The following is a 27,226-nucleotide window of genomic DNA, read 5'->3' as shown; positions in this document are numbered from 1 at the left end:
TCTTTAGTGGTTCCACCGAACTTGTAACTCCATAGAAATCTGCTTGTTCTAATTACAAAGACTCAATCCTGCTGAGAGGGAAACAGCAGAGATTAAGGAAATATGTCCACTTCACTCTGCTCCAAGGGGAGTCCCTGAGGGCAGAGTAAAAGGCACAGCAGCCACTGGGCAGAGGGAGGCTGGAAGCCGCCACACACCTGCTGCTGTCCCTCTGTGAGCACCAGGAAGGGGTTCACAGGACCCCTTGGTGCCTTGGAGGCATCACATTCCAGGGCTCTGAAGTGGGAATTTAGAGCCATCCCAAGAAGCTGGCCTGAGCTGTTTCCTGCCTAGACAAAACTGGCAAAGCATGGGCAAGTTTTATTTTGAAAGATGAAATTTAAGCTATTTTATTACTGAGCAGTTCTAGATGGGCAAGCCTAGAGACCAAAATTCTCTCTCCCAGTGCTTATATATTCTGTTATTTCTGGTAAGCACCTTATGGATGATCTAACTCATCCACCCTCTCTGCTCTGCATGTTTTTGAAATTCTATTCTCCTGGCACCTTTTGAGTCTCCTGATCCCCCTCCTATCTCTGACCATTCATTTCAATTTTCCTCATGGGCTTCTTCTTGTACTCAACCCCTTAAATGTCAGTATGCTCTAGGAAGTCATCTTGTTCCTCCTCCTTAAAAATTGTGGAGCTATATACACAATTTTGTTAGTTTTAAATGTATAATTCAGTGGCATTAATTAAGTACATTTATGATATTGTGTGACCCATTGTAAATGTACTTAATGAAAACCAGCCATGGACAAGAATGACCCATTGTAATTGTGCTTAAAGAAATTCTTGTCCATGGCTGGTTTTCTTTCTAAAACTCTCCATGGGCTGTCTCATTTCCTCCCATAGTTTAAACTCTCATCTAGATATGGATGACTTAAATCTTTAGCTTCGATCTTTCCCCATGCTTCAGGGTCATATTCAGGACCATTCAGCTGTCCAGTAGGTCCTACTGATATGTCAAACTCAACTGTTCACACTGAACTCACTGTTTTCCACTTCAAAGCTGCCTGATCTCCTCCTCTCATGTGATGGCACTACTTATCAACCCAAGTTGGAAACTTGGAAGTCAACCTCAGGTGACTTTTCTTCCCTCTCTCCCTTCCCCAATATCACACCTACCATCAGAATATCCTGATCCTCTGATCTAAATATTTCTCAAATCTGCCCCTGTCTACTCCATCTCCAATACCACTGATCAGATTTAGGATCTCATTCTTTCTTTCCTGGACTGTTGCAATGATCTTTTTATTGGTTTCTCCACCACCAGTATTACTGCCAGGAATTTCCTCTTCTACGTTGCAGATGGAACCATTTATGGCTTTATACCATAAAATGATATTCTGATAGATTTGCCTGCCCATGAACTTTTCAGTAGCTCTTCATTGGCCACACAGTTCTAAACATTTGAGAATTTTGTGGAAGCGATATATCCCTTTCCTCATGAAAGTACACACTTGTATTTATGCACAGGCTCACACATTTTTTATGACCATTTCAGGGGTCCATGAAATCCCTGAAATCTATTTGTGAACTGCTAGGAACAAGGCTTTGAGCCTTTAGCCCAAACAAGCCCTCTCTTATCTCTCCAGCACCTCCCCCTGCCAACTTCGTCCTCACACTTTGTGCTTTGACAGAACTAAATGACATTAACTCCCTATGCCTCGCTCTTCTGTCATGGTCTTCTTCTCCCTGAGACACTCTTTCTAACTTTCGTTGCTTGGTTAACTGTTTTTCATCTTTCAAGTCTTGGTTCAGGCCCCACCTGATTTATTCATACCTAACGTATTTACTGAACACCCACCATGCACTAGGCCCTCTCCAAGTGCTAGAGAACAAGAGCGCAAAATGGATATGGTTTTGCCAATCATGGACTTTGTCATTGAGTGGGAAACAGAGACCAGTAAATAGCACCACTGAACTCTATGTTTGTGCTCTTATTTTATCCTAATCACAGCTCTATCTTATCATCTCTCACACTCTCTCTCCATATAAATATATAATTTTTTTTTCTAGTACCCAGGCTGGAGTACAGTGGTGTGATCTCGGCTCACTGCAACCTCTGCTTCCCAGGTTCAAGCAATTCTCCCTCAGTCTCTGGAGTAGCTGGGATTACAGGTGCCAGCCACCATGCGTGGCTAATTTTTGTATTATGTTTCCCGTGGCTGTTCAATTCCCCTCTATGGTCCCATTCCTGTTAATGACTGCATCAAACTCATTACAAAGAGCTTGGACTTTGGAGTCCAGAAAAGATGATTCAAACCCTAAACTTCTACTTACTAATATGTGGGCTTTGAGTAAGTTACACAACCTCTTTTAGTCTTCCTTTATGTATGTGAAATTGAGATAATTCCTGCTTTCCAGATTGGTTCTGTGGTGACATGACATAAGGTGTGCAGAGATCCCGACACACGGCCAGGCTTTAAAAAATGGCACTTCTGGCTGGGTGTGGTGGCTCACGCCTGTAATCCTAGCACTTTGGGAGGCAAGGCAGGTGGATCACGAGGTCAGGAGTTTGAGACCAGCCTGGCCAACACAGTGAAACCCCATCTCTAATAAAAATATAAAAATTAGCTGGGTGTGATGGCATGCGCCTATAGTCCTCGCTACTTGAGAGGCTGAGGCAGGAGAATCACTTGAACCCAGGAGGCGGAGGTTGCAGTGAGCCGAGATTGTGCCACTGCACTCCAGGCTGGGCAACAGAGTGAGACTCCTTCTCAAAAAAAAAAAAAAAAAAGGCACTTCCCTTTCCATCCTCCCCTTCCATCTACGTCCAAGCCAAGTTCCTGGTGATGTGCCCATGCTTGGCCAGGGTAAATGAAGTTGATTCCTGTGAACAACCTCATTCTAACTGTGGCTAGAGCTGTGGTGTTAGTGGGTGGTCCCAGATTACGCATTTGAGAAACTTAAGCTGCTAAGATTGCCATCCATGTGGCAAGAAAATAGAAACCCAAATGGATTTTCCAATGGTAAATTTAATATCATTGATCAAAGTTGATCAACCATCAATGAGGGTAACATAATGAAACATTATGATTTATTCTTACCACCTGAGAAGTAATATGGGCTAGAGATGGCAATTAAATTGATAAGTTTAATTAAACTGAAGATAGATTTCTTAACCCAAAAAGTGGGGCAGTATAGAAAAAGTATTAGGTACCTAAAGATTTGTGGAACTCTTTCTAAAAAGCTTTAGAGGTTGGAGACTCCCTCCAGTGATGCAGCCATTGCCCGAAGCAATTCTGAAACAACTCCCTTGTGACTGTTTCTAAAGTCAGTTTATCGGCCTCCAAAAGAAAATCCTATAATCTCTTAGTCTTGCTTTGCTTTTCATGAAGGAGGTGCTGAGCTTGATAATCCATCATTCACCAGAACTGGCTCCTGCAGCTTTTGGATTTTAGAAATCAAATGATGACAATATTCTCCTAATCCCCTGCTGAGGATGTTCAAATACTGTGCCTTTAAAGTTATGGCCATTTCGAAGCAGGAGTGCAGAATATATCTGGAATAGTGACAGCACTGTTGGGGAAAGCACATGGTTTCCCAAAGCAAATACTTTGATGGAGCAGAAATCATATGGATGTGTAAATCCTAGTTTGCTATAAATCTTACTTTATGCCTTATATGACTAATACCAGAAGGACTGAGAGAAGCCATCATTAGTATGCGTTTAAGGGGAAGATTGATGCCATACTCCTACAAACTAAAGCTGTGAGGCCCTTATCACAGAAGGTGATAAGTTCTCTTGTGGTACTCTTGTTACCCTGACCCAGTCATGACATTTCATGTTACCTAGGATGGTGAAGGTGATAAAAGTAAATCCTGGATTCATTCAGCACTTTCCTTTCTCTCCATAAAATGCATGGAGCTTGTTAATCAAAACCAGTTTTCAGAGAATAATGCAGACAAGATGTAGCTTGTTAGTACTTGGAATACTTTAGTTCTTGGAAGTGAGGTGTTGAAATAGGATTACAGGGAAGGTACTTAGTAATGCTCAAATATTATGACACTAAAAGAGAAAGGCTAGTTTCTCATTTTCATTTTTTGTTTTATTAAATATAGTGATTTGTATACTTATCTTTAATGTAGCCATTTATTTAATGTATATGCTCAGTTGGTTTGATTGATCACCCCTCATGTGTTAGTTTGCATCACTGTTACCTATTATTGGTAAGTAAATATCACTTACAATATACTGTGGGCTGTTGCTTTAGTTTATGAACTTGGAAAGGTGAATTTGGGTGGTGCCTCAAAAAGATGGATGCTTACCAGAGGTAACCATGATGATCAGTTCCTTAAAGCAATGTTGTTAAACTGTGTAACAGGGTGTCAGGAAACCAGCAAATTATTTCCCATTGGGTTTCTAATGCATGCTCAACAGTAGGAGGCACAGAAAGATGGACATCAGCTTCTAACCCTGAAAGATGTTATCAGAGTCCAATTACAAAATCAGGGCTGATTCTCAGGGCTTGGGTGAAATGCAGTTAAACTCTCAATGGTCCCGCCATCTGCAGTGCCTGAGCTCAGAGCAGAGGGAGTTCAGGAGGCTTGCTGAGGCTACTGAGTCATCCTGGGGTAGGTCCAGACAGCACTGGGCTAGGCCTTGAGGTCACAGTGAAATTGGATAGGTGAAAGAAGAGAGGGCATTCCAGAAGGAAAATGAAATGTGATCAAAGGCATGGAGCAGGAATGGACATAATTTTATTTAGAGTGAGGAGGTATGAAATACAAAATTGTCATTCAACATTTTTATCTGTTAGGGATCAGTGCATTCACAAATTTTAAGGCCAGTAGGTAGGGGTTAACCGGGGCTGCCAAGTCAAACTCCATCATAAGGAGCATTTTGTAGATATTTATTTTGGCTGAGTTTGTACCTTTTATATACAATCTCAAGAACCTTGAGCTTTATAGATACCTGTAAAGTATTCTAAGTCCATAAATTTGGGCAATGCAGGTAAAATAAAATTGCCCTTTCATATTTCTTCAGCCTGCAAATGAAGCAGTTTTCCTGATGTTGGGTTGTGTTGAAGAGAAACTCAGTAATATTTCAGCTGCCACTTATTCAAGTGCTTTTTATTTTAAATGAAACAAAACATGAAGCCCACTGCTTTGGGCACTGACTAAATTAACATCTGTTCTAGTAGCCACAGTAATGGCAAAGGAATGTACTTAGGTATTGCTGTGGCATTAACTCTTCTTTTGGGGAGAAATAAATTAACTGTCTTTCACATTTCCTTCGTGCCCTAATGAACAGGTGAGAAGATGGCTGCTTTGCAAAAGGAAAGGTATTTATATGCCCTCATAGGACCTTGTCATTCTCTAGAGAACAGAGGGAGGAGTTTGACTGTCTTTTGGGAATGTAAACAATATAAATCCTGTCAGTCCCAAATACTATCCTGATTAGAAAATACATATAAGGACACTGGAACGACTCATGATTTAGTGCAATACGACTGTAAGCTTGGTTTTCTGATATCCAGGTACCCAGAAGCTTAAACTGTCAAGTTAGAAGTGCAGAGGGAAGTATCTAGATTAGAAAACACAGTGTGATATTAAGAAGTGAGAGATCAAAAAAAGTAGAACCATAAACTTAAAAAAAAAAAACAAAAAACACAGTGATCAGAGCCTGCTGTAGGGACAAACAGCTTTGCAAATGGAAAGTTTCGTAGTAATTTGGCAAATTTTAGTTGGTGATAAAAATGGGAGAGAATGAAATATACACATTTTACAAAATTTTATAACAACCATTTTGTGTACAAAGGCTTTCTAGGAAGGAGACTTAGGAGTAGGTGAGGGATGAACTCAATTTGCATGTGTTTTCTTGGGTCTCTTGATTAATGATTTCTCTCCAGCCCCAAATCTATGACAGCGTTGACTTCAGCTTATCTTCCCATCCAGATTAACAAGAAAATACGCAGTTCTTTCTAAACACGTCTGTTTCTCTTTTCACCTCTTCTATGCCTAGCTAATAGTTTTGTTACCTCTTCATTTGTTTTCTATTCTATTCTTTCTTGTTTTTGGCCTTCTCTTTTTTGAAAGGGTTTACTCTGTCAGTCTTCTCTAATCTCCTGAGCTCTATGCTTGGCTAATTGTCTTAAACTTTTATTCTTTTCTAACATAAACCCTCAAGATGACAAATTTCCTTGTAAGGACCACTTTAGCTGTGTTCCAAGTTTTGGTTTGGGCATCTTCATAAGTGGTCAGTTCTAAGTATTTTCTAATTTACATTATGATATTACTTTGACTCATAATTGCTTTGAGTATGTGTTTGAAATTTCAAAATGTGAGATTTTCAAAATTGATTGGTAACTTGATTGGCTATTGATTTTTACTTGGTACCAGAATATGATCTATATGTCATTTTTATAAATTTGTTGAGAGTTGGCTTATGGTACATGACTACTTTTTTTAAAGTGTAAAAGTGTACTTGAAAAAGAATAGATATTCTCTGTTAGATGCAGATTTCCTACATATAGTAAGCCATTCCTCAAAGGGGAAAGGCTGGAGTTCTTATTTTCCACTGTGAATGGGGGTGGGCATGGAAAAGAAGTGACTGATCTGTTTCATTCAGGATATGTTTCATTATCTTTACTTCTGGTACAGTCCAGACTGATAGAAAATATTTCACTGCATTTCAGATGCATCTGTGGTAGGATGTCTCATTATTTTATGAGCTATTAAGGAAAAGCACTGACCATTATATCATTATATGTTATTATGATCTGAAACATCTCAATTTTAGAGATGTTAAAATGTGGAAAGAAAAGTGTGTCCTAGATTTGATGAAATATGATATTTTTGTCATTAGTCCTATAGTTGCATAACACTTCATCTTATGCAACCAAAAAATTTTGGACCCTATTTTGAATGTTACACTAGGGCTTTATCAAGTGTCCATTAGATTATGTCTAATTAAATTATTCAAATCATTTATATTGTATTAATTATTTTGGCTGCTTGATCTATTAATTACTGGGAAAACTGTATAGAAACCTCCTCCTGTGATGGTGAATTCATCAATTTCTCTGTGCAAATCTATCAGTTTTTGCTTTATACATGCTGAGGATATGTCATTAAGTGCAGATCAGAATTATTACAACTTTTAGGTTAACTGTTCTTTTTAACATGTAATGGCCCTCTTTATACCAATAATTTTTTTTGCCAATAAGTTTCTTATTGAATATCAATATAGCTATACTAGCTTTCTTTTGGTATTTGCCTGATAAAACTTTTCACATGCTTTTATTTTCAATCTTTCTGTATCCTTAAATTTTATGGAATATATGTTTTATTGTAAATCATACATGGCTGGGATATTTTAAAAACACAGTCTGTCAATCTGTGTTTTTAAACTGCTGAGTTTGGTCCATTATATTTATTTTGCTTATGGATTATTTTGATTTAACTTCTAGTTCTATCATCTTACTATTTGTTTATTCAGTGTTTTCTAAAGCATAGATTCATAAAAATGTTTTTTTCTCATTTACTCTCAAAACAAGGAAATTTCAAACTTAGGGCAAACATTCTTTAAAATACTTAGATACAAAAATATTGAAAGTCAATTGCTCAAATATCCAAGAAAAACAAATCAGCACGAATCATCCAAAACATATTTTAAAAGATATTTTTACACATACAAGGGTTATCAAAATAGAGATATTGGCAACTTCAGTTCATAAACAATATTTGAGATCTGGGTTCTATACTCTGATATTCCTGTGGTCTTATGATTTCTAATGACAGTATATGAAACCACAAGCCATCTTGTTAAAATAAAAATAATAATAATAAAGATACTAGGACATTGTAAAAAAAATACCTTGAATTATGTATGGCTCTATGGAGACGGGCTGACAAATAGAGGAGGCTGATTTGTGACCAATGTGTTGTCTGTAAATTACAGGATGTGTTTGGAGGTTTCTTGAAAACAGATTATTCTCAGGAGTGCGAGGCACTCTGGTCTGAAATATGATCCCACTTGTATCAGGTGGAGGTTGGCCAATCTGAACTGCACTAAGAAGCTGTCTCCACGATCACCAACAGAGCTCTCTTAGATTTATTTTCAAAACGTAAGAACCAAACTTGTTTGTGATACTGTATAGGCCTGAGAATATTTATTTTACTCCTTTCTAACATACTTCCGGGTCTGCAGTCACAGCCTCTCAGCAGCAGCAGGAGTCTGAAAGCTTTTCTAGTCCAGTTCTCCCTCTGAGGCATGAATGGTGGTTACATAATTCGGCCAAGTTGTCCTGCTGCCTGTGCTTGACTGCAACCATAGCAGGGAGCTCATTCCCACCCAGTGCAGCTAATTAAAAAGGCCTTTTAAAAACAGAGCCAGAAACTGTTCCTTTGAGCCTATTCTATGATATTGGATCTGTACAACAAATGATCTACAGAATTAGGGCTCTATGGGTACAGCCGCATATGTTTCGGAACAGCCCTTGAATCCTGTCTCTATGCTAAGTATGCCCCGGGCTAAAGAGCCCCGATTTTATATTCTACATAACATAATGTATTTGGTAGTATTTCTCATACATTCAGTTTCTCTATGTTCTCCCTTAGAATGTTCTTGGTACTGAACATAATACTAGAATGGAGATTTTATCTTCATCAAGTTGAGAGGTCCCATCACCTCCTTAGTTTCAGATACTGTACTTCTGCTAATTCAACCAGAAGTCAGAGTCTTTGGAAACCATCTTACCGTATAAATTCATATAAAGGCAACAACATCAGTGCAAGAAAACTAAGATTGGGCATCTACTGTGTGCCAGGCCCCATGCCAGCTATTCTAAGTACATTATCTCAGTCTAAAGTCATACACCCTGTAAGTAGCAGAACCATGATTTTAGCCACATTGATCTGGTCCCAAAGCCACAATGATTTGATCCCAAAGCCCGCTTTTCCTCTCTAAGTTTTTCCTCTGTGTTTTGCTAAGCCACATATTTCAAAGGACCTATCACCTATAATTACAGCAATAACAAAGTGCATCAGTGACCATCCTTTTTCAAGGGCTGAGTATGAGGCTCTAATGATTAGCTTGTAGCCCCAGTGCTGTGGATTGGTCACTCTGGGTACTAAGTTCCTTCAGCCCAAATAATGGAAAAGTAAACTAGAGCCTATTCCTTTTCAGGATGACCAAATTTGCAAATCAGTGGCATCCAAATTAATGTCATTTGTTATCATTAATATCCTTGAAGTATACACATGCTAAATTAATCCTCCTAAAATAATGCTTTGTGCTTTCCTCAAATGGCTTCCCATTGCCCAAACTCCGAATTCTGTCATTCATACCCTTTTCAAGGTGAGTCTCCCATCTCCCTTCTAGTTCAGTCTTGCCTCACTCTTCCAGGTTATGTGACACTGAATGAGTAAGAAGGGCTGGGTGTGGGAGAGTTGGACAGGAAGTGGAATAATATTGTTGGGGTGAAGGAACCTTCAGGGGAAAGTCAGTTATTGGGTCCTGGTTCTGTCCTCTGCAGTTGGTTGTTTGGAAGGGCCTTCTTTTCTTCAGAGGTTGTTTCCTGGTATTGAGAAGCAGTTTGGGGAGAGTCTTGTTGGGGAAAATACACTTATGGGATGGAGTTTTGGGGCTAGGTAATCAAGAGCTGCCTACTTGTTATACCTGAATTTCTGGAATAATCTGTCCAGCTTTCCTTTGCAGAAAGGGTGAAAGCCTTCTTAGGTAACTGGGAAGTAACCCACCAGGCCCATGAAGTGGACATTCCTCAGAGTGTGCCATGTTTGTGTCCATTGACTTACCTAAAGGCTCACGAGTCTTTGGAACAGATGGTGAATTTCTGGGTGCCTGTGTGATATTTGCTTTTAGACTCCAAATTGTATAATTACCTCTTGGAGTGTATATCCTGCCTTGGCAACTGTATTGTAAGCCTCTGGAGGGCAAGGACTGGCTATTCTTTGAGTCCCTAACACTTTGCCCAGAGTACATATTTAAAACACCTTGATCCTGATTGTTACAATATCGTTGGCTCCATTTGCCACCAGCAACCTCCTCCCTGTCCTTCTTTCCTTAATAAAGAGGCCCACATGCATATAGCACTGGTATGAATTGTCTATCCCAAAGGCAGCTACCTACTTTGATTGATGGACTGTTTGTTAGCCTTGGAAAAGAAATAGAAGAAAAAATGTCTCTGATTTCTACTTTCTCTGAAGCATACGCAATAATTTTTTATTATGTTGGAAGGTGAGATTGCTACTCAGCACAGACTACTGGATTCACTCCCTACCAGGCTGGTGAAATTCAAGAGATTTTGGCAAGGGCAGCCATGCCAGCTGTCTGTTTACCTAGAGAGTCATAATGACTACAAAACCAGGCTGGATTTGTATTTTCTCATTACTTCAAAGCAATTGGTAACAAAACTGAACTGACTTAGAAAACAGATCCCCGGAAACTGCCTCCAAAGACAGTGCAGAGGGGTGGTCACTGCCCTCCTCTGCTGCCTTTTACCGGCAGCCACTGTGGCCTCCACCTCTGGGCTCCAGCACATCCCCTTCTGAGCCAGCCCTCAGCAAAGCAGACTATGTAGCCTCAGCCCCAGCTGGCAGCATCCAGCTGAACTGCTGTAATCTAAGTTTCTGGTATTCAGGGTGAGCTCAGGCCACGCCAATGTTCCCTGGGTCACAGCTTTTCTGGAGTGATCTTGATTCTCAGTCTCAATGGTTCTGCTTGGCTTCCAGCCTTGTGCTGCAGACCCTCACAGACTAGAGGCCTGCCCAGAATCTTGATCCAGTTAGTGGGCTACTTTTACATCCTTCATCCAAGTCTGCATCCCAGGCAGGGGTCTGCTCCTAGTGGTGCTGGTGCTTTTATGATGATATTTTTGACTATTGCCTGGTAATGTTGGTTATAGTTTCTCACCTGGCAGATTTTTCCCCTTCTTTATGCTCAATTATGCTCAGCCTCCTTGGATATGAAGAGTGAATTGCTGGGCCATCCTTTTCTGAAGTCCTACCCCCCAACCAACTCAGAGCCCCCTGTTCTGATCCTACCTCCTTCTGGCTCCTTTCCTTTCCTGTCAGCAGGTGCCAACATGGTCCCAGTGTGACCCTTGATTGGATTTATTCATTTATTCACTCAACCATCATTATTTGCTGAGTAATGAGTAGGTGCAGACATTGTGCCAGGTGCTGGGTTGTGATGGTGAATAAGATGGTCTGTTTTGCCTCAAGAAACATAGGGGCTATATGCTTGAGAGACAGTTCGTCTTTCCAATGTCTGCATTTTCTTTATGACAAGTCTCCAGTTGTTTCCAAAGCTATAAACTACCTCTATTTGGCAGCCAGGGGCCCGCCTTCCTGTGAAACATACATAGCCATGAAGTGTTGAAAATAACCCTGGTGTTAACAGGATCTTTCTTCCTGAAACAATGAACAACAAATCTGTGGCTCTCCAGGGCCTTGGAAAGGAGAGGAGGAAGTGAAGGGACAACTTAGAGTACTGAAAAGAGGAATTTGGAGAGAAAATTTTGAAGTCTTTGGCAACACATAAGTGAAATGGTCCCTAGACTTGTCATACTGGGCTAAAATTACTCGTTTAGGCCAATTCCTATCTTTATATCAGGAAAAGGAGCCCCAAAGAAAGTACATATAGAATAGAAAAAAAGAACATTTAAGAATCCCATGATTCTGAATTTAAAAACCTTGGGATTCTTAAATGAACGAGATTGGGAGTGAATCAAAAGAATAATTCATTTTTCTTAAATGGATTTTAATCATGGCTTCATCCTGTGTGTTTAGGATTTATCTGGCAAGCTTATTAAAATGCAGAATCCTAGGCTCCCCCACTAAAATCCTGATTCTTTAGTATTTCTTTTTCTTCTTCTTTGGTTTTTATTTTGAGATGGAGTTTTACTCGTTGCCCAGGCTGGAGTGCAATGGCGTGATCTCGGCTCACTGCAAACTCCGCCTCCCAGGTTCAAGAGATTCTCCTGCCTCAGCCTCCCAAGTAGCTGGGACTACAGGCATATGCCACCACACCCCACTAATTTTGTATTTTTAGTAGAGATGGGGTTTCACCATATTGGTTAGACTGGTCTCGAACTCCTGACCTCAGGTGATCCACCCACCTTGGCCTCCCAAAGTGGTAAGATTACAGGCGTGAGCCACTGTGCCCAGCTAATTCTTTAGCTTTTCAACCATGGCACTATTGACATTTTGGACCATATAATTCTGTGCAGTGGGGCCGGGGGTGTCCTGTGCATTGTAGGTCACTCTCATTGTCTCTTTTTTACATACCTGCTGCCCACACACATATTCTCTCTTTTTTGAGAAACAAATATTTTTAGAAATACACCACTAGTTCAGGAAAAGATCAGTCTGAATTAATAAAAATCTGAGAAATAAAATGGTTAAAAATCTTGGGAAACAAGTTGGCACCATGTTCATCCTCATAGAAAGCAAACCATACTTCAAACCACCATGAATCATGGCTACTTTGGAAGATGTAGGAGGACCCAGTCTGTATGCAACCTTTTCTGAGGCTGCAGATGTCATCTGCAGGAAATGTACCTGCTCTGATAAAATGCCTCCAAATATGCCAGGTATGATAGAATTTTTTTTTGTGGCAATAAAAATTTGGCATGAGCTAATAATGTATCAAATTTACTTGCTTTGATTCATGTGTTTAATTTGTCTAAATATTTCCCTGTTACGATTTACTTGATTCATTAACTGGGGAAAACCCTTCAAAAGTAGCAAACAGACTGCAACCCAGTCTTGTTTGACTTAGCACCACATCTGATTTACTGGTGTTTTTCTTCCTAGTTATCCTGTGGGCAACATCTTCAAAGTTTTTTTCCAGCTTACTCCTAAAATCCAAGCTTATCATGGAGACTCAAAAGGAGCATGCTTCTTAATCAGGGTGAGATAGCCTGTTTATAAGCCACATGACATGTACAGTGAATCTAATGGGACAGGTCATTAGACTTTTACTTGGCAAGGATAGAGAATGAGGTCAATAACCTAATGCACAGCTGTCATTTTTTGACAGACTATTGAGTGAGTACCTCAAGCCCTTTATATACTTAATCTTTACTAAATACATGTGAGACGGGTTCTGAAACAGGCTCCAGGTAAACTTGTCCAAGATCACCCTGGAAAGTGAAGGGGCTGGGATGTGACATTAAGGTTTTTGACTCAATATCCTTATTCTTAATTCCTCCATAATGCTGCAATTATAGAGCAGTTGTTCTTGCTTTGATGTCTCAGGTCTGAGCTTGTTGAATTTCAGGTTTCATTCAAATGGCACTTCTCCAAACAGTGATATGACATGGATCCTCTCAAAGTTATTAAACCTTGGTGCTGTTTGCAGTCATGCTGTTTTTCATATAAATCAGGAGGAAAAAAACAGGGCAGTTCATTTATTTAATGTTGAATTTGGAACCTTACATCTAACTTTAGGTCTCTTTCTTTTCTCCAAAGATTGTGACTTTCCAACCCAGCAGCCAGTACAAAGCAAATCATGATCAGGGTTAACAGGGATGAGCATCAGGTGGGCCGCACTGTTATGTCTTGGGTGTTCAAGATCAATGGTGTGGAGTGTATATCCTAGGAGGATAGCTGCCAACTTGAGAAATGGCCCAAAATGGAAAGGCCCAAGAAATTGATGCAAAATGAGAAGAAAAAACAACAACAACAAAGACATAGGCTGGGAGAGCTCAAGAACGAATGATGCTCAGAGACATATCCAGCCGTGGTTCAGGCTGGTGTCTCTTTAGGGCATGGCCTCATCCCACTTCTTCACCTATAATTACTATATTTCAAATCACTCAAGTGATCTCTCTCCATGAAGCTCTCCTGACTTTTCTTGCCTTCATTCATCCTTTCTGCTCTGAATCCTACGGCATTTACACCTGACTCATACAATCTTTTTTTTTTTTTTTTTTTTTTTTTTGAGATGGAGTCTCACACTGTCACCAGGCTGGAGTACAGTGGCATAATTTTGCTCACTGCAACCTCTGCCTCCTGGGTTCAAGTGATTCTCCTGCCTCAGCCTCCCGAGTAGCTGGGGCTACAGATGCCTGCCGCCATGCCAGCTAATTTTTGTGTTTTTAGTAGAGAGGTGGTTTCACCATGTTGGCCAGGATGGTCTTGATCTCTTGACCTTGTGATCCGTCCACCTCAGCCTCCCAAAGTGCTAGAATTACAGACTTGAGCCACCGCGCCTGGCCTATTATACATTCTTTTATATGCTTGTTGGGCTTTTGGTCCAGCTGAATTGTAAGATCCTTAAGGACAGTGATTAGGAGACACAGTAGGAGTTCAAGACAAACTTGACTGATTTCCTGATTTTTGTACACTTTGGGTGGGAAATAATAGAATTTTTAAGTATCTATCTAAAAGAAAAAATCTTCATGAAAAGTTCTTTATGTTTCTAAAATTTGCTTGCTTTGTTGAAAAGGACAAATTTCTTTTCAATACGTCCCTTAAAGCAGTACTATATTAGTGATTTTCTCAACCTCTGGCTGGAGTTTGGTGAAGAAAAGGGAGGCAGTTAAGCTACAGAGATGGGTGTATTTAAATATCTGGTGAGAGAGGACTCTGGATGTTTTACCATTTTCTATAGTCATGGAGCTCACCAAAGTTTACCATTTGTATAGGAATCTTTTAGCTCTTGGATGGAAAAATCTTCCTGTAAAACTCCATGGAATTTCTGCTTCTGGCTCAGGCAACAGTTATTCATTGCAGATCTTGAAAACTTGTGACACGGGTGTCCAAATGGGCACCAAATAAAGTGAGGAAAGAAAAGTCTCAACTACATATTTTAAAATTATTTTTGGTTCCAGGTGATGAACTGGGCAAGTTGTGACTGGCATTGACAACATCCCTTTACTCAGACCCAGGGGATCACTTTTGATTGAAAAACCTTGTCCTCCAAACCAGCTTCCCAAGAAACAAATGCAAGTCCAAGACCTTACTTCATATTCTGGATGCCCACACGTTCCACCTGCATCTCTATTTTGCCCAGTGATAGTTTCAGCCTTTAATTTGAGCTGCTGTGTAGGACCTGGTAGGGGACTGGAGTTTGATGTTCGAATATAAGGCCCCTTTTCTGGATGAACTTGGCCATCTCTTCTTCCCCCTTTCAATCACCTGGGCTTGGTCAGTGATAAACATGTGCCCCCGGGATACATCTTGTGTCAGAGGAGCCCCTTGGTTATAATGAGACTCTGAAATAAAGAGCCAGCTCTCTAGGAAGAATCTCAAATTAGTTAAAAATTCTTTTATTAAGCTTCCACTATAAATAAAACATCTAACAATTGCTGAGCACTTACCACCTGCTAGGTCTTCTGCCAAACACTTTACAAATATTACTTCATTTAATGTTCACAATACGGATAGGAGTTGTAAATTTTTATTATGTTAGTTTTATTGATTAGGAAACTGAAGCATAAAGGGGCTAAACAATGTTTTTTTTTTTTGGAGATGGAGTCTCACTCTGTCAGGTTGGAGTACAATGGCGTGATCACTCACCCAGGTTGGAGTACAATGGTGTGATCTCAGCTCACTGCAACCTCCGCCTCCCCAATTCAGACTGATTCTCCTGTCTCAGCCTCCAGAGTATCTGGGATTACTGGTGTGCACCACCATGCCCTAATTTTTCTGTTTTCAGTAGTGGCAGAGTTTTGCCATGTTGGCCAGGCTGGTCTTGAACTGAACCTCAAGTGATAAGCCCACCTCGGCCTCCCAAAGTGTTGGGATTACAGGCATGAGCCATGGCACCTGGCTAGGGGTTAAACAACTTATCAAGGTCATATAACCAGTACACAGCAAAATTGATTCCCTGATTTTCCCCCTTCTTCCCTAAATCTTTTTCTCCTTCTGTCTTCCTCCTGTCTGCCAGCTATTGGCAACTCCATCCTTTCAGTTTCTTAGGCCAAAACCCTTGGGACATTCTTGATTCTTCTCTCTCTCTAAACCCTACATTCAATGCTTCGGAAAATTCATTAGCTCTGCTTTAAAAATATATCCAACTCTGACCACTTCTCTCCACCTCCATTGCCCTCCTCTGATTCAACCCTCCAACACCTTTTGCCTGAAATATTGCCATAGCCCTCCTAACTAGTCACACTGCTTCCGTCCTTGCCTCTTTGTCTACCCATGGCTGAGTAATCTTCCAAATGTAGGTCAGACCATGTTGCTCCTCTGCTCAAAAGCCAAAGTCCTTCCACAACCCTGCACATTTCATCCCTGGGCACCTCACTGCCTGATGCTATCCTGAGAGGGAATGAAGACAGCAGCAGATGTGTAAGTGCCAGGGGATGGCAGCTCCCTGACTGCTCTTCTGTGAACACCAAGGATCGCTGGCCACAGGGTCTTGGCATGTGGGCTCTTGGTTTGGGATGTCCCACTCTTCCCCATGCATGATTAACTTCCTCACCATCCAGGTCTCTACTCAAATACTACCTTTTCAGTGTATCCATTACTGTATTTACAATTGGAACCTACTCACCTAGGTAGTAGGCAATCCTCTCACTCTGCTCTAATTTTCCTATAGCATCTATTACCTTTTACCATGGCATATAGTTTGTTTACTGTGTTTATCACTCATTGTCTGCCCTTCTTTCATCACACAGATATTTTTATCTGTTGTGTTCTCTGATATATCCTAGGCATCCAGGGTGGTACCTAGCACACTGTGATCAATAAATATGTGTTGAATACACGAATGAAAGAACTTGGATCACAAATCTTAGAGTGGTTATAATTTTGTTGTAAACTGATACAGCATTCTCACATGAAAATGGAATGATGGAGAATATATTATGAGGTAGTCTTGATGAAGGGTCAATTGAAGAGAAGATTTAGTGGCACGTGCTCAGATGAGGGAGATGTAAGATGTAAATGCAGGCTGGCGTGGGTTGGGAAGGTGCAGTGGGACTCAATGGGAATTCTTTTAATTTTGCAATGCATTGGCAAGGACACCTTTTCTTCTTAATTAGAGGCCCATGATTTAAAGTTGTAGCCCTGTATTTGCCATACCACAAATTTAGTCCTGAGATGTTTCCCTTCCCACTTCCCCTGCTCTTCTGGTCTCAAGGGCAGTGGCTGTTTCTCGGTGGTATGGTCAGACATAATGAGAAATACAGATCCAAACTGTTGGATCACTCAAAAACTGGGAGGAATCTGGAATGGAGTTATTAGATTTGGGGTATTTGAATCATTTCCTGCAGGTTGGCAGGTCCCAGAAGGGTCAGTTTTCAACAGAATCAGGCAAGATATACTTGAAGAAATTTCAGCACTTCTGCCTACAGTTTTTCAAATTTGGTGGTGTCCTACTCAGGATTACAGACTGAGGGTTGACCAGATGCCTGAGACATGGACACTTCTCAGAGGTAACACTTCTCTGACACAATCCTAGTTTCTTGCTTTGGTTGAGTAAAACTTTCCCATCATCTGTACCATTCACCATGGGTTACTCTGCTTTCAAGAAAATTAGTTTGGTCCCAACACAAGATGAAAACTGGTGTTGGGGGCATTAGGAGGGAGATTATTGTCCATCATGAGGACTGGCTTCCTGTTCTTTTGTGATAACCCATTTCTATATTGTCTACGTTCAGCACACGCCTGCTCTTTCTTGTCCACCTGTGATGGTATTGAGGGCACAACTCCAATTACTGAGGGGTTCTATCAACACAGCTTCCAAAGGCCAACCAGGAAATGATACAGTATAATAAGTACCTAAGCTGACCATCAAGCCAAACATTAGTTTCTAGAATGAGCTAATGGAGAAATGTATTCAGTTAAAGAAACTGAATATACCAACAAAGGTTATTTTGGAAATGCTCATGTTAGGGCTGACTTTTTTTTTTTTTTTTTTTTTTGAGACAGGGTCTCACTTTGTCACCCAGGCTGGAGTGCAGTGGTGCAATCTCAGCTCACTGCAACCTCCGCCTCTTGGGCTTAAGCCATCCTCCCACCTCAGCCTCCTGAGTAGCTAGGACTACAGGCATGTGCCATCATGTCCAGCTAATTCTTATATTTTTTGTAGAGATGGGGTTTCACTATGTTGCCCAGGCTGGTCTCAAACTCCTGGGCTCAAGTGATCCACGTACCTCGGCCTCCCAAAGTGCTGGGATCGCAGGCATGAGCCACTGTGCCCAGCCAAGGCTGAGGTCTTGACATGAACTAACTAAGCCCTGACTGTTCCCTGACAGGCTGAGCTCTGAGACATCGAGAGTGGGCAGGACCAACTCCAGAGGCTAATGGGTTCTCAGTCATAGCTGCACACAACCACCTCCTGCAAAGCTAGGGCTCATGCCAGAGACTTAGGTTCAGTCAGTCTGGCATGAGATCAGGGTACCAATCTTTTTAAAAAGCTCTCCAGGTGATTTTATATATAGCCAGAAACAAAAACTACCTGATGTGAAGGCTCCGGAGAAGGGATATCTGAGGAGATGGGAGAGAACGCAGTCCCTACTCTTGCCTCACAATCCCTCTTATAGGGGCTCCTTCCCCACTCTCTCTCCTGCTTCATCAGTTTTTCGTTTTCTCCTGGATTATTTCCACAATAATAAACAAGTTGCAAATTCTCCCATCCTAAATAAAACGACCTCCCAAAACTCACATTTTCCTTCAGCTCATGGGCATTTTCCTGCAGTCCTTTAGAGATGAACTCCCTAAGACATTCTTTCTGTGTACGCTGTCCAAGTCCCTTCCATCTATTCTCTCCTAAACCCACTCCATCTGGGCCTCCGCCTCATTACCGCACAGACATAGCCCATCTTACCATCTGGTCAGGCCAGTGACTTTAGATCTCCCCTTCAGCAGAAGTGGGGAAGCTGGAGAACTTAACACAGACATGCCTGACATACTCTGGGGTACAGCACACCCCAATCCAGACTGTGGCTGCTTGAGCAGTGCTGGGATCAAAGCTCAGCAAGCAGAATGAAGAACCAAAAAACTTTCCAGGGCACCTTTGGAGAAGTTTGCTGCTTAAGAAACGTGGATGGTGACATTGATAATGAGGTCTTCAGTAAAGGGAAAGCTTATGACTTACACAGTGTGTGGTGGTGATGATGACAGAACTGGAGATGAAAGAGAGGCCATCGTTCATGCTGACTTGGAGTGCAGCTTTCCTGCAATGACAACAAGGGAAGCAGAGACTCTCAGCATGGTGTGCAATCAGCAACAGGCTGAGAGCCAGACACACAGGTCTCCTTTGGGCTCTGCTCTTAACTACCCTTGAGACTGGAGTCTCTTCTGGGGAGAAGGGGTCTGAGTTTCCTCTTCTGCAAAATGTGGAGGGTAGTCTGTATAGCCTATCCTCCTCTAAAGTTTGGAGAAATGTCAGGATATGCTTGGCTGGTATATTAAGGCAGTGCATTCAGACATTCTGGCATTGCAGTGAGTGGCATTGAATAGTCAAAGCTTACTTTCATCTAACTTACCTGTCACATTGTAATTGGACAAAGTATTATTACAAAAACAATCCAAGTCAATGGGGGATAAACTGGGCTAGCTATAAATGCAACATTCTGCTGTTATTATCTGGACTCTCAGTGATCTGATACGGGTAGCTTTGCTACCATCCAACAGACTTACAGAAGTAAAGCAGAAGATGAATTTGCCTTCTGTCACCTCCCACTCTAAGACACTCAACTGGAAATTGACCTTATGTTTTGTTGCATTTTGCAGCATGGACACTGAGCTAATTTGTGAAATCAGTGGCATTACAGGTTGATGCTGTGCACCCAGAGTTGGAGGTCTTACAATATGAACACATGACTAAAGGCAAAATTCAGGTGAACAGCTTTAACATTTTCCCCTTAAAGCCTCTATTCTGTGTCTAGCCTGTTATAGGCACAATTTTGGAGAGGTTATTATTATTATTATTATTATTGTTGTTATTTGTGGTTCTCTGCACCAGCATTGCCTCATTTCCCACATATTTCTTTTCTTGCTCAGGGTGTTCATTTGCTTTCTTCTGTTGATGGTTTTGATCTCATCTCATTAGTACTTATTATAATTGCACTACGATGAGATTTCCCCCCATAAATTAGTTCAGGGAATGTTTTCCGGTCTGGGTGAACATCTGATGCTGTGCAGCGTAGAGGAAGGAGCACTGTGTGGGACATCAGAAGGCACAAGTCTGGGGTCTTGGTTTGCCATGAACCAGCCATGGCCCCGCTTGGCCTTTTTGAGCCTCTCTTTCTCTAAGGAGGAGATAACAATCATCTAGCAGAGCAATGGTGATGGCGGAGCGAGGTCAAGTGTGTGAGAACTTTCTAGAAGTGTAGGTGTGATTAAGCCAGACAGACCTCAGATTGAGCCCAGACTCTTCTACTCACTGCTGTGTGACCTTAGGCAAGCTATTTAAAGTCTTGCAGCCACAGTCTCTACATCTGTAAAATTGGGATAGTGGGAATACCTGGTTCATGGAGAACCCGGGAGAAAGAAGTGAGATATTTTGTAAAACACTTATCCTGGTGTATGGCTCACTGTAAACATTGGCTCCATAATTAGCTGGAAGAACTAGAGAAAGGCTCCACTTTCTCTAGATACTTTCCTTTCCCCTGTCCCCCTCTGCCTCCTCTCTCCTCCCTGGCTGGGAGGTTCAGTTGCTAGTGAAAACTTACATGCCAACTTCTTTTAAGATAGGCGCTGGACATAGTAAATGAGTATCTTCCACAGCAAAGGGCTTCTCATCTGCAAAAAGGAAATCACTGGATTAAGAAGAGGGAGGCAAGTTTATAATTTCAAATTCAGTGACTTCTAGAGAACATCAACCAAGTCCAGGGAAATACCAGAAAAACAAAAATCAATCTTCTTGAGTTTAAAAACTCTTGAGCTGTAAAACCCATTAGCAGTGAACTCAAGTGCTCCTGCCTGAATCGTAGCTTCCTGTGGTATGTGCAGTTGAGTCAGCTGGTGAGAAAATAGTGAGTGAACTCCTAGACAGAGCAGGAATCACTGAGGGGAAACAAAATATTAGACTGGTCCTCAGGAGCTCCATGTCTAAGTCCAGTTTGAGAGAGAAGCCGTATTTGTGGAAAAAGTTTACTGACAAATGACTTCACCAAAATATCACTGGGTTTCATAAGACAGGGAACTTCCTTTACATGGGTGTCATAGTCAGGTCATAGCAAAGCACAAAACATGAGCTGTACTTTTGTGCAGAGATGGGGAAGAGACATTCTTGGTAGGAGAAATGGCATGAGGAAAGACAGGGCATATAAATGTATGTCACAAGGTAGGATATAAGAAGGATTTGAACAGATAATATAGAAAGTTTGGTCCAAGTTCTTTGAGTTAGCCTGAGGGATTTCGATAAAGTTCTCTAAGTTATAGAAAACACTGGTGGGTTTTTGAGTAAAACTGAAGCGATGATTTTGGAGGTCTTAGCAGACGTAGCTGTGAAAGGTGGATCAGAGTGGGGGACTTTTGGGGTGGGTAAGTTCTGCTCATTTTAATAGATGACTGGGAAAAAGCTTCAAGTGGCTTAAATTCAAGCTCCTTAAGAACTTCACTGTATCCATTTCTGGGGCCAGAGGCAGGGCTGAGAAGTTATTAAACAAAGTGTATAAAAGATATTCTATTATAGAAAATATTTAATAGTCATTCCTTCAAGCCTCAGCTTTTATCGGGTACACGTGCTGTACAAAAAGGCTGTGGTAGGGCCTATAGGTGAAATGAAGATGATTAAGATTTGTGTCATTAATCAGGTTGTGATTACAAATTCCTATAACTAGAAGATACAAAATAATACATATATTATTAAAGCATAATATTCTGCTTTTGTTGTGACATTGGTGTATTGATGTCTCTTATATCTACAAGTAACTGCAGAATATAGCTGACATTAAACTCTTGCCTGAGTGAAGATTAGGAAGCTGCCTGGGATGGGAGTTAGAGGACATATCTGAGTGCTAAGCACTACGTCCCCACTGGCAAGAGGAGGAAGATGTACAGGAAAATCTTCTAGTGGTGAAAAGTTAGGGAGGTTATTCCAGGTCATTTGTTTATACATTCATCCAATAAATATTTATTGAAGACCTACTATATACTAGAGATGTAGGCTTTGAGAAAAGAAACACAGTCTCTGCTTTCATGGATTTTATAGGAGCTGCAGGAGAGACACTTATTTAACATTATTAAAAAATAAATTCTTTGAGTGTGTACCATGTGCCAAGCAATGTGCTAGGGTTTGCAATGAACAAAACAGATAGAGTGCCTTGTCCAAGGGGCCAACATGCTAGTAATTACAGAAATTATGTAATTATAATTGTGATAAACACACAGAAGGAGAAGGAGGGGGGCTGGTCATCATCTGGGAGGTCGAGAAATGCTTCCTTGAGGAAAGACTTTTTTAAAAATTTTTATTTTTGAGATGGAGTTTCGCTCTTGTTGCCCAAGCTAGAGTGCAATGGCATGATTTCAGCTCACTGTAACCTCTGCCTCCTGGGTTCAAGTGATTCTCCTGCCTCAGCCTCCCAAGTAGCTGGGATTACAAGCACGTACCACTATGTCCAGCTAATTTTGTATTTTTAGTAGAGATGGGGTTTCTCCATGTTGGCCAGGTTGGTCTTGAACTCCCGACCTCAGGTGATCCACCTGCGTCTGCCTCCCAAAGTATTGGGATTACATGTGTGAGCCACTGCGTCTGGCAGAGGAAAGACTATTTAAGCTGAAACCTGAGGTTGGGTGAGGGGGTAGAGTGGGAGAGAGGGAGGCACTGCAAAGATCCTGGGGCAGGAAGGACCCCAGAACTTTTGAAAGCTAAAAGAGGACCAGTGAGGCTGTTGAATCTAAGTGAGACAGACAATGGCTCAAAATGAAGCTAAAAAAGGCAGCAGGGCCAGATGACCACAGCCACATAGGCCATGGTGAAGCTTTGGAGATTTTTTCTAAACACAACAGGGAACTACTACTGGAGGTTACCCCCATATTTAGAATCAGCTGTTGGCAGATTATGGAATGTTGCAGAAATGGTGACACTGTGTTGAGTAAAATTACAAATCTTATGATGACAGTGTAGGATCATGCAGTGCCTGAACTGAACATTATTATTTTCAAGATGTCCTGTCTGTGATGATAATACAGGCAGTCCCCGACAACAATGGTTCGACTTAAATATTGCAACTTTGTGAAGGTGCTTTCAGTTGTGTACATTAATGGTGAGTACCCATACTGACATTCTGTTTTTCACTTTCAGTACAATATTAAATAAATTACATGAGATAGTCAACACTTTATTATAAAATAGGCTTTGCGTTAGATGATTTTGCCCAACCATAGGCTAATGTCCATGTTCTGAACATATTTAACATAGGCGAGGCTAAGTGATGATATTTGGGAGGTTAGATGTATTAAATGCATTTTTGACTTATGATATTTTCAACTTATGATGGATTTATCAGGATGTAACCCCATCTCAAGTCGAGGAGTATCTACAATGACAGCCAGACTCGCTGGGGCATGTTGCATGCAGGCAGTCTCTAAGCACTTCTTGTAAGTCACTTAGTCAAATTTAAACTTCTGGCAGAGCTATCAGAAAGGAGTATTATTCCTTTCATTTTAAAGGTGAGGAATGGACATAGAGAGATTAAGTTACTTGCCCAAGGTTACCCATGGGATCTTGGATCTGCACCCAGGCAGTCTGGTTGCAGAGTCTGCATGATTATCTAATAGGCCAGAAGCATCAGCCTTGATAGAAGCTGTGCTTTGTTTCCTTCTAATGACAACCTCGTGAGTAAAGGCAGGGCAGGAATCCTTAGGCTCATATTCCAGATGCAAAATGGAGGCTGAGAGGGATGACAGTGATCTAAGGTTGCACAGCAAGCCAGAGGTAAAGCCAAGGCTAGAAATGAACTCTACATTACTCTTTCCTCACTAAAGAATTCTCCATTCCAGGAAAGGCTTGTATTAGAGAATAAACTGAACCAGGACAGGCGTGGCTGACTCAAACCTATATTTATTTCCTCGTGGCCATGGCTTATCCTGTTGCACATGCACTAGCAGTACCTGGGAGTACAGATCCCTGCCCACAGAGCCAGCCCACAGAGCCACGGGGCAGCCACAGAGTGGCCACAGGAGGCCTTGTGACTCCAGCTGCCTTCTTTGGGAAGAGCTGGGTCACGCCCAGGAGAGCGTCCAGGGCAGCACACTGCAGTACCACAGCCAGGGAGACTCCAGGCTGGCCTGCCCTGCTCCTGGGTTAGCATCTGGCCTCACTTCCGGCTGCCTCGGGACAACTCCTCTCTCCTCCCTCCATCTCAACTGGACAGGAGTGAGAGGATGAGTGTGGCCCAGGCCAGGCAGATGTTTCTCACTTTCTCCCCTCCTTTCCCTTTCCTTTTCTGCTTGGGAGACCAAATATTTCTGGAGCAAAACGGAGAACCTCACTGGGAGGCCTGCAAAGGCTTTGCTGAGGCTGTGGAAGACCTTCCTCCATCCGAGTGTATCAGCCTCGCAGGCTGTGGGCCTGCTGTGTGGAGCTGGCGTTTTCTGCTCCGAGAGGATTATTTGGTTTGGAGCCTGTTTTCACTTCACCACAAAAATGAGTGACTTTTTTTCTCTCTCTCTAAACAAAGGAGGACCATTTGGTTTCCATAACTCAGGTCATCTGACCCCTTCCTGGAACTCCATTTGGGAAGCAGGGCACAAAGCCTTCCTTGCTGTACCTCGGCATGCCACGTTTGGCCCCGGGGCTGTGCCAGCCTCGCTGCCACATCTGCCAAAACCAGTGGTGTTGTGACATATGTGGGGCTGTGATCCACTCCTGGGACAGCTGAGGCCTCTGGTGGTCCACCCGCTAGGTGGCCATTTCACTGCTCACTGGCACCGGGTGGGCACGGGAAGTGGAAGCCAGGAGCTCGAACTGGCCCACTTGGCTTTTGTTTGCAATTGGGGAGAAAATTAGGGAGGGGTGGGAGTTTGAAATCAGACATTCAGTGAAAATTTCATTTTTAAGTTTTTGTTATTTTCTTTTGAGATAGGCTCTCTGTTGCTTAGGCTGCAGTGCAGTGGTACAATCATGGCTCACTGTAGCCTCAACCTCCTGGGCTCACGTGATCCTCCCACCTTGTCCCCGCCCCACCCCCCAACCCTACTCACTGCATCACAAGAGTGCAGTGCCATACTTTGCTAATTAAAAAAAGTTTTTTTTTATAGAGACAAGGTCTCCTATGTTGCCCAGGCTGGTCTGGAACTCCTGGGCTCAAGCTATCTGCCTGCCTCAGCTTCCCAAAATGCTGGGATTACAGGCATGAACCACTGGGCCTAGCCAAATGTAATTTTTAGATAATCTTGAAATATAAATTTCCTTTGTCTATGACCAAAGATATTTTAGAATTCTGTGTGTACCCATGATATAGGTTTACCCAAGGCCTCTGTTTATAGGAGTCTGACAAAGCTTACTCAGGATTGGGGGATTTATCAGGATTTGGAGACCAATGAGTGTCATTACCTCAGAGTGCCAAACACCCCAGACTTGGGAGCTAGGTATTCCTCAAGTTGTGTACTGAGGGTACAGAGAGGGGCAGAGGAGATTTCAGATCACACAGAGTCAAATCCAGACCTTTCTCTTGCTAGTGTGTGACTAGGGACACATTTTCTCCATCTATAAACAGTGGTGATGAGTAAATAATATTGCATTCAAGTACAAAGCATGATACTTAGCACTTAAGCATTCAGTAAATATTATACATCTTTATTACATGGGCCTCCACACCTTTAAAATATGCTACATGGATGTGTGGTTTAAAATCAGAGGTATTAAGCATTAAAATTTTCAGTATGCCTGATTGCTTAATTATATCATTCTACCAAATTAACATCTTTGTGGGCATTAGGAATTAATAGGGAAATGAAAAGATTTGGTGAATTTGTGTGTATGTATAGATACACACATACACATATACCTGTCTATACAAACACACACATGCATGCATGTTGATTTTTTTCTAACATCATATACTCATGATCTCATTTGATGCTTCCACAACCCTGAGAGATATTATTATTATTTAGTTTGAGAAACTCAGAATCAGAAGGGTTAATTGAGTTAGTGCTGTACCACCTATAAGTGTCAGAGCCAGAATTCAAACCCAAGTTTTGTTGAAATAACTTGCCCAAGGTAAATCCAGCTAGTCTTATAATGTAGCTGGAAGCACACCAGGAGCTGAGGCTCATCATATTGACCACTCTGGAGGCACATGGCCAAGATCTTCAATGGGCAAGGCTGGATACCAGCAGGAGCTTGCCCTCCAGGAGAAGGGGCTAGGGATGAAGAGCTCGATGAAAAGGTTCAGGTGTCTTTTGAGAGGCCCGGATCATGCCAACTAGAATGAAGCCATGCTGTGGAACCATACAGGTTTAGACCTTGGGACAACGTAATCCTTTTCAGACTGGTGAATAAGAAAGTTCTCAGAATTCTTCCTGCAGTTTGGTGACTGTCTAATGGATTTGGGATAAAACCAGGGTTGAAATTCATTAGCCAATTCAAACACCAATCAGAAAAATCCTTTTATAAGGGCGGATTAAATAATTCAAATACTTTTCAAGTCTTGGCAATCTTTTCTTGATATAAATATTTATTTCTGGCAAAAAGGAAGAGAAAAATAATCCCTAGTCTTATGGAGGCAGGGGGAGGGTGTGTTGAAACCCTCCAAAGCTGATGTAAGCCCCAAAGTAGAGCTTACATTCCCATAGTGACATTTGCATTAGGTAGTGGGAAAAACAGTGGAGGTTATGAACTAAAATGAGCTCGCCATGCTGTTTCTCCTAATGTCCCCTGGGTCTAGGGAGCATTTTCAGGGCATTCCAGAGCCAAATATAACTGTTTGGCACCAAATTATCAGCTGGTTTGGGAATGTGTCTCCAAATGATGGACAACAGACAGGCTAGAGTTAGGCTGAATATTTCTATCTCCTTACTGCCTCCGAAAGTAACCAGCTTGAAAAAAGTTAGACTTGTAAAATATTGTGCAAAAATCTGAAATAAAATTATGTTCAGCAGGACTCCAAGTTGGTGAAATTCAAAGAATCTGGGCTGAGCTTTCTGGAGCTCCAGACAGAATGAAGGTGACTGATTGCCCACCTAGGGGCTGCCTCATTGATAATTCACAAATATGGGGGTTCTTATTACAAAGCAAAATGGGACCCATTGCTGAGAGTAGAAAGGAACGTACTATGTGTCAGGCCCTGGGCTAGCAGGTTTTCAGAGAT

General features: G+C 41.7%; 1 protein-coding gene across 1 annotated transcript in view; it reads right to left on the bottom strand.

Annotated features, from left to right (window-relative positions):
- ANTXR1 (ANTXR cell adhesion molecule 1) overlaps window positions 1–27,226 on the bottom strand; it is a 260,387-nt gene that overhangs the window by 105,478 nt on the left and 127,683 nt on the right. Inside the window, 2 exon segments of the mRNA XM_021671061.2 lie at window positions 19,060–19,138; window positions 20,639–20,708. Of these exon segments, the coding sequence (XP_021526736.2) occupies window positions 19,060–19,138; window positions 20,639–20,708 (149 nt within the window).

This window comes from Aotus nancymaae, unplaced genomic scaffold, assembly GCF_030222135.1.
Source record: "Aotus nancymaae isolate 86718 unplaced genomic scaffold, 86718_ANA_hifiasm-v0.15.2.pri h1tg000057l, whole genome shotgun sequence".
Taxonomy (NCBI): Eukaryota; Metazoa; Chordata; class Mammalia; order Primates; family Aotidae; genus Aotus; species Aotus nancymaae.
The sequence above is the reverse complement of the archived record's forward strand: the minus strand, read 5'-3'. Positions and strand labels throughout refer to the sequence as shown.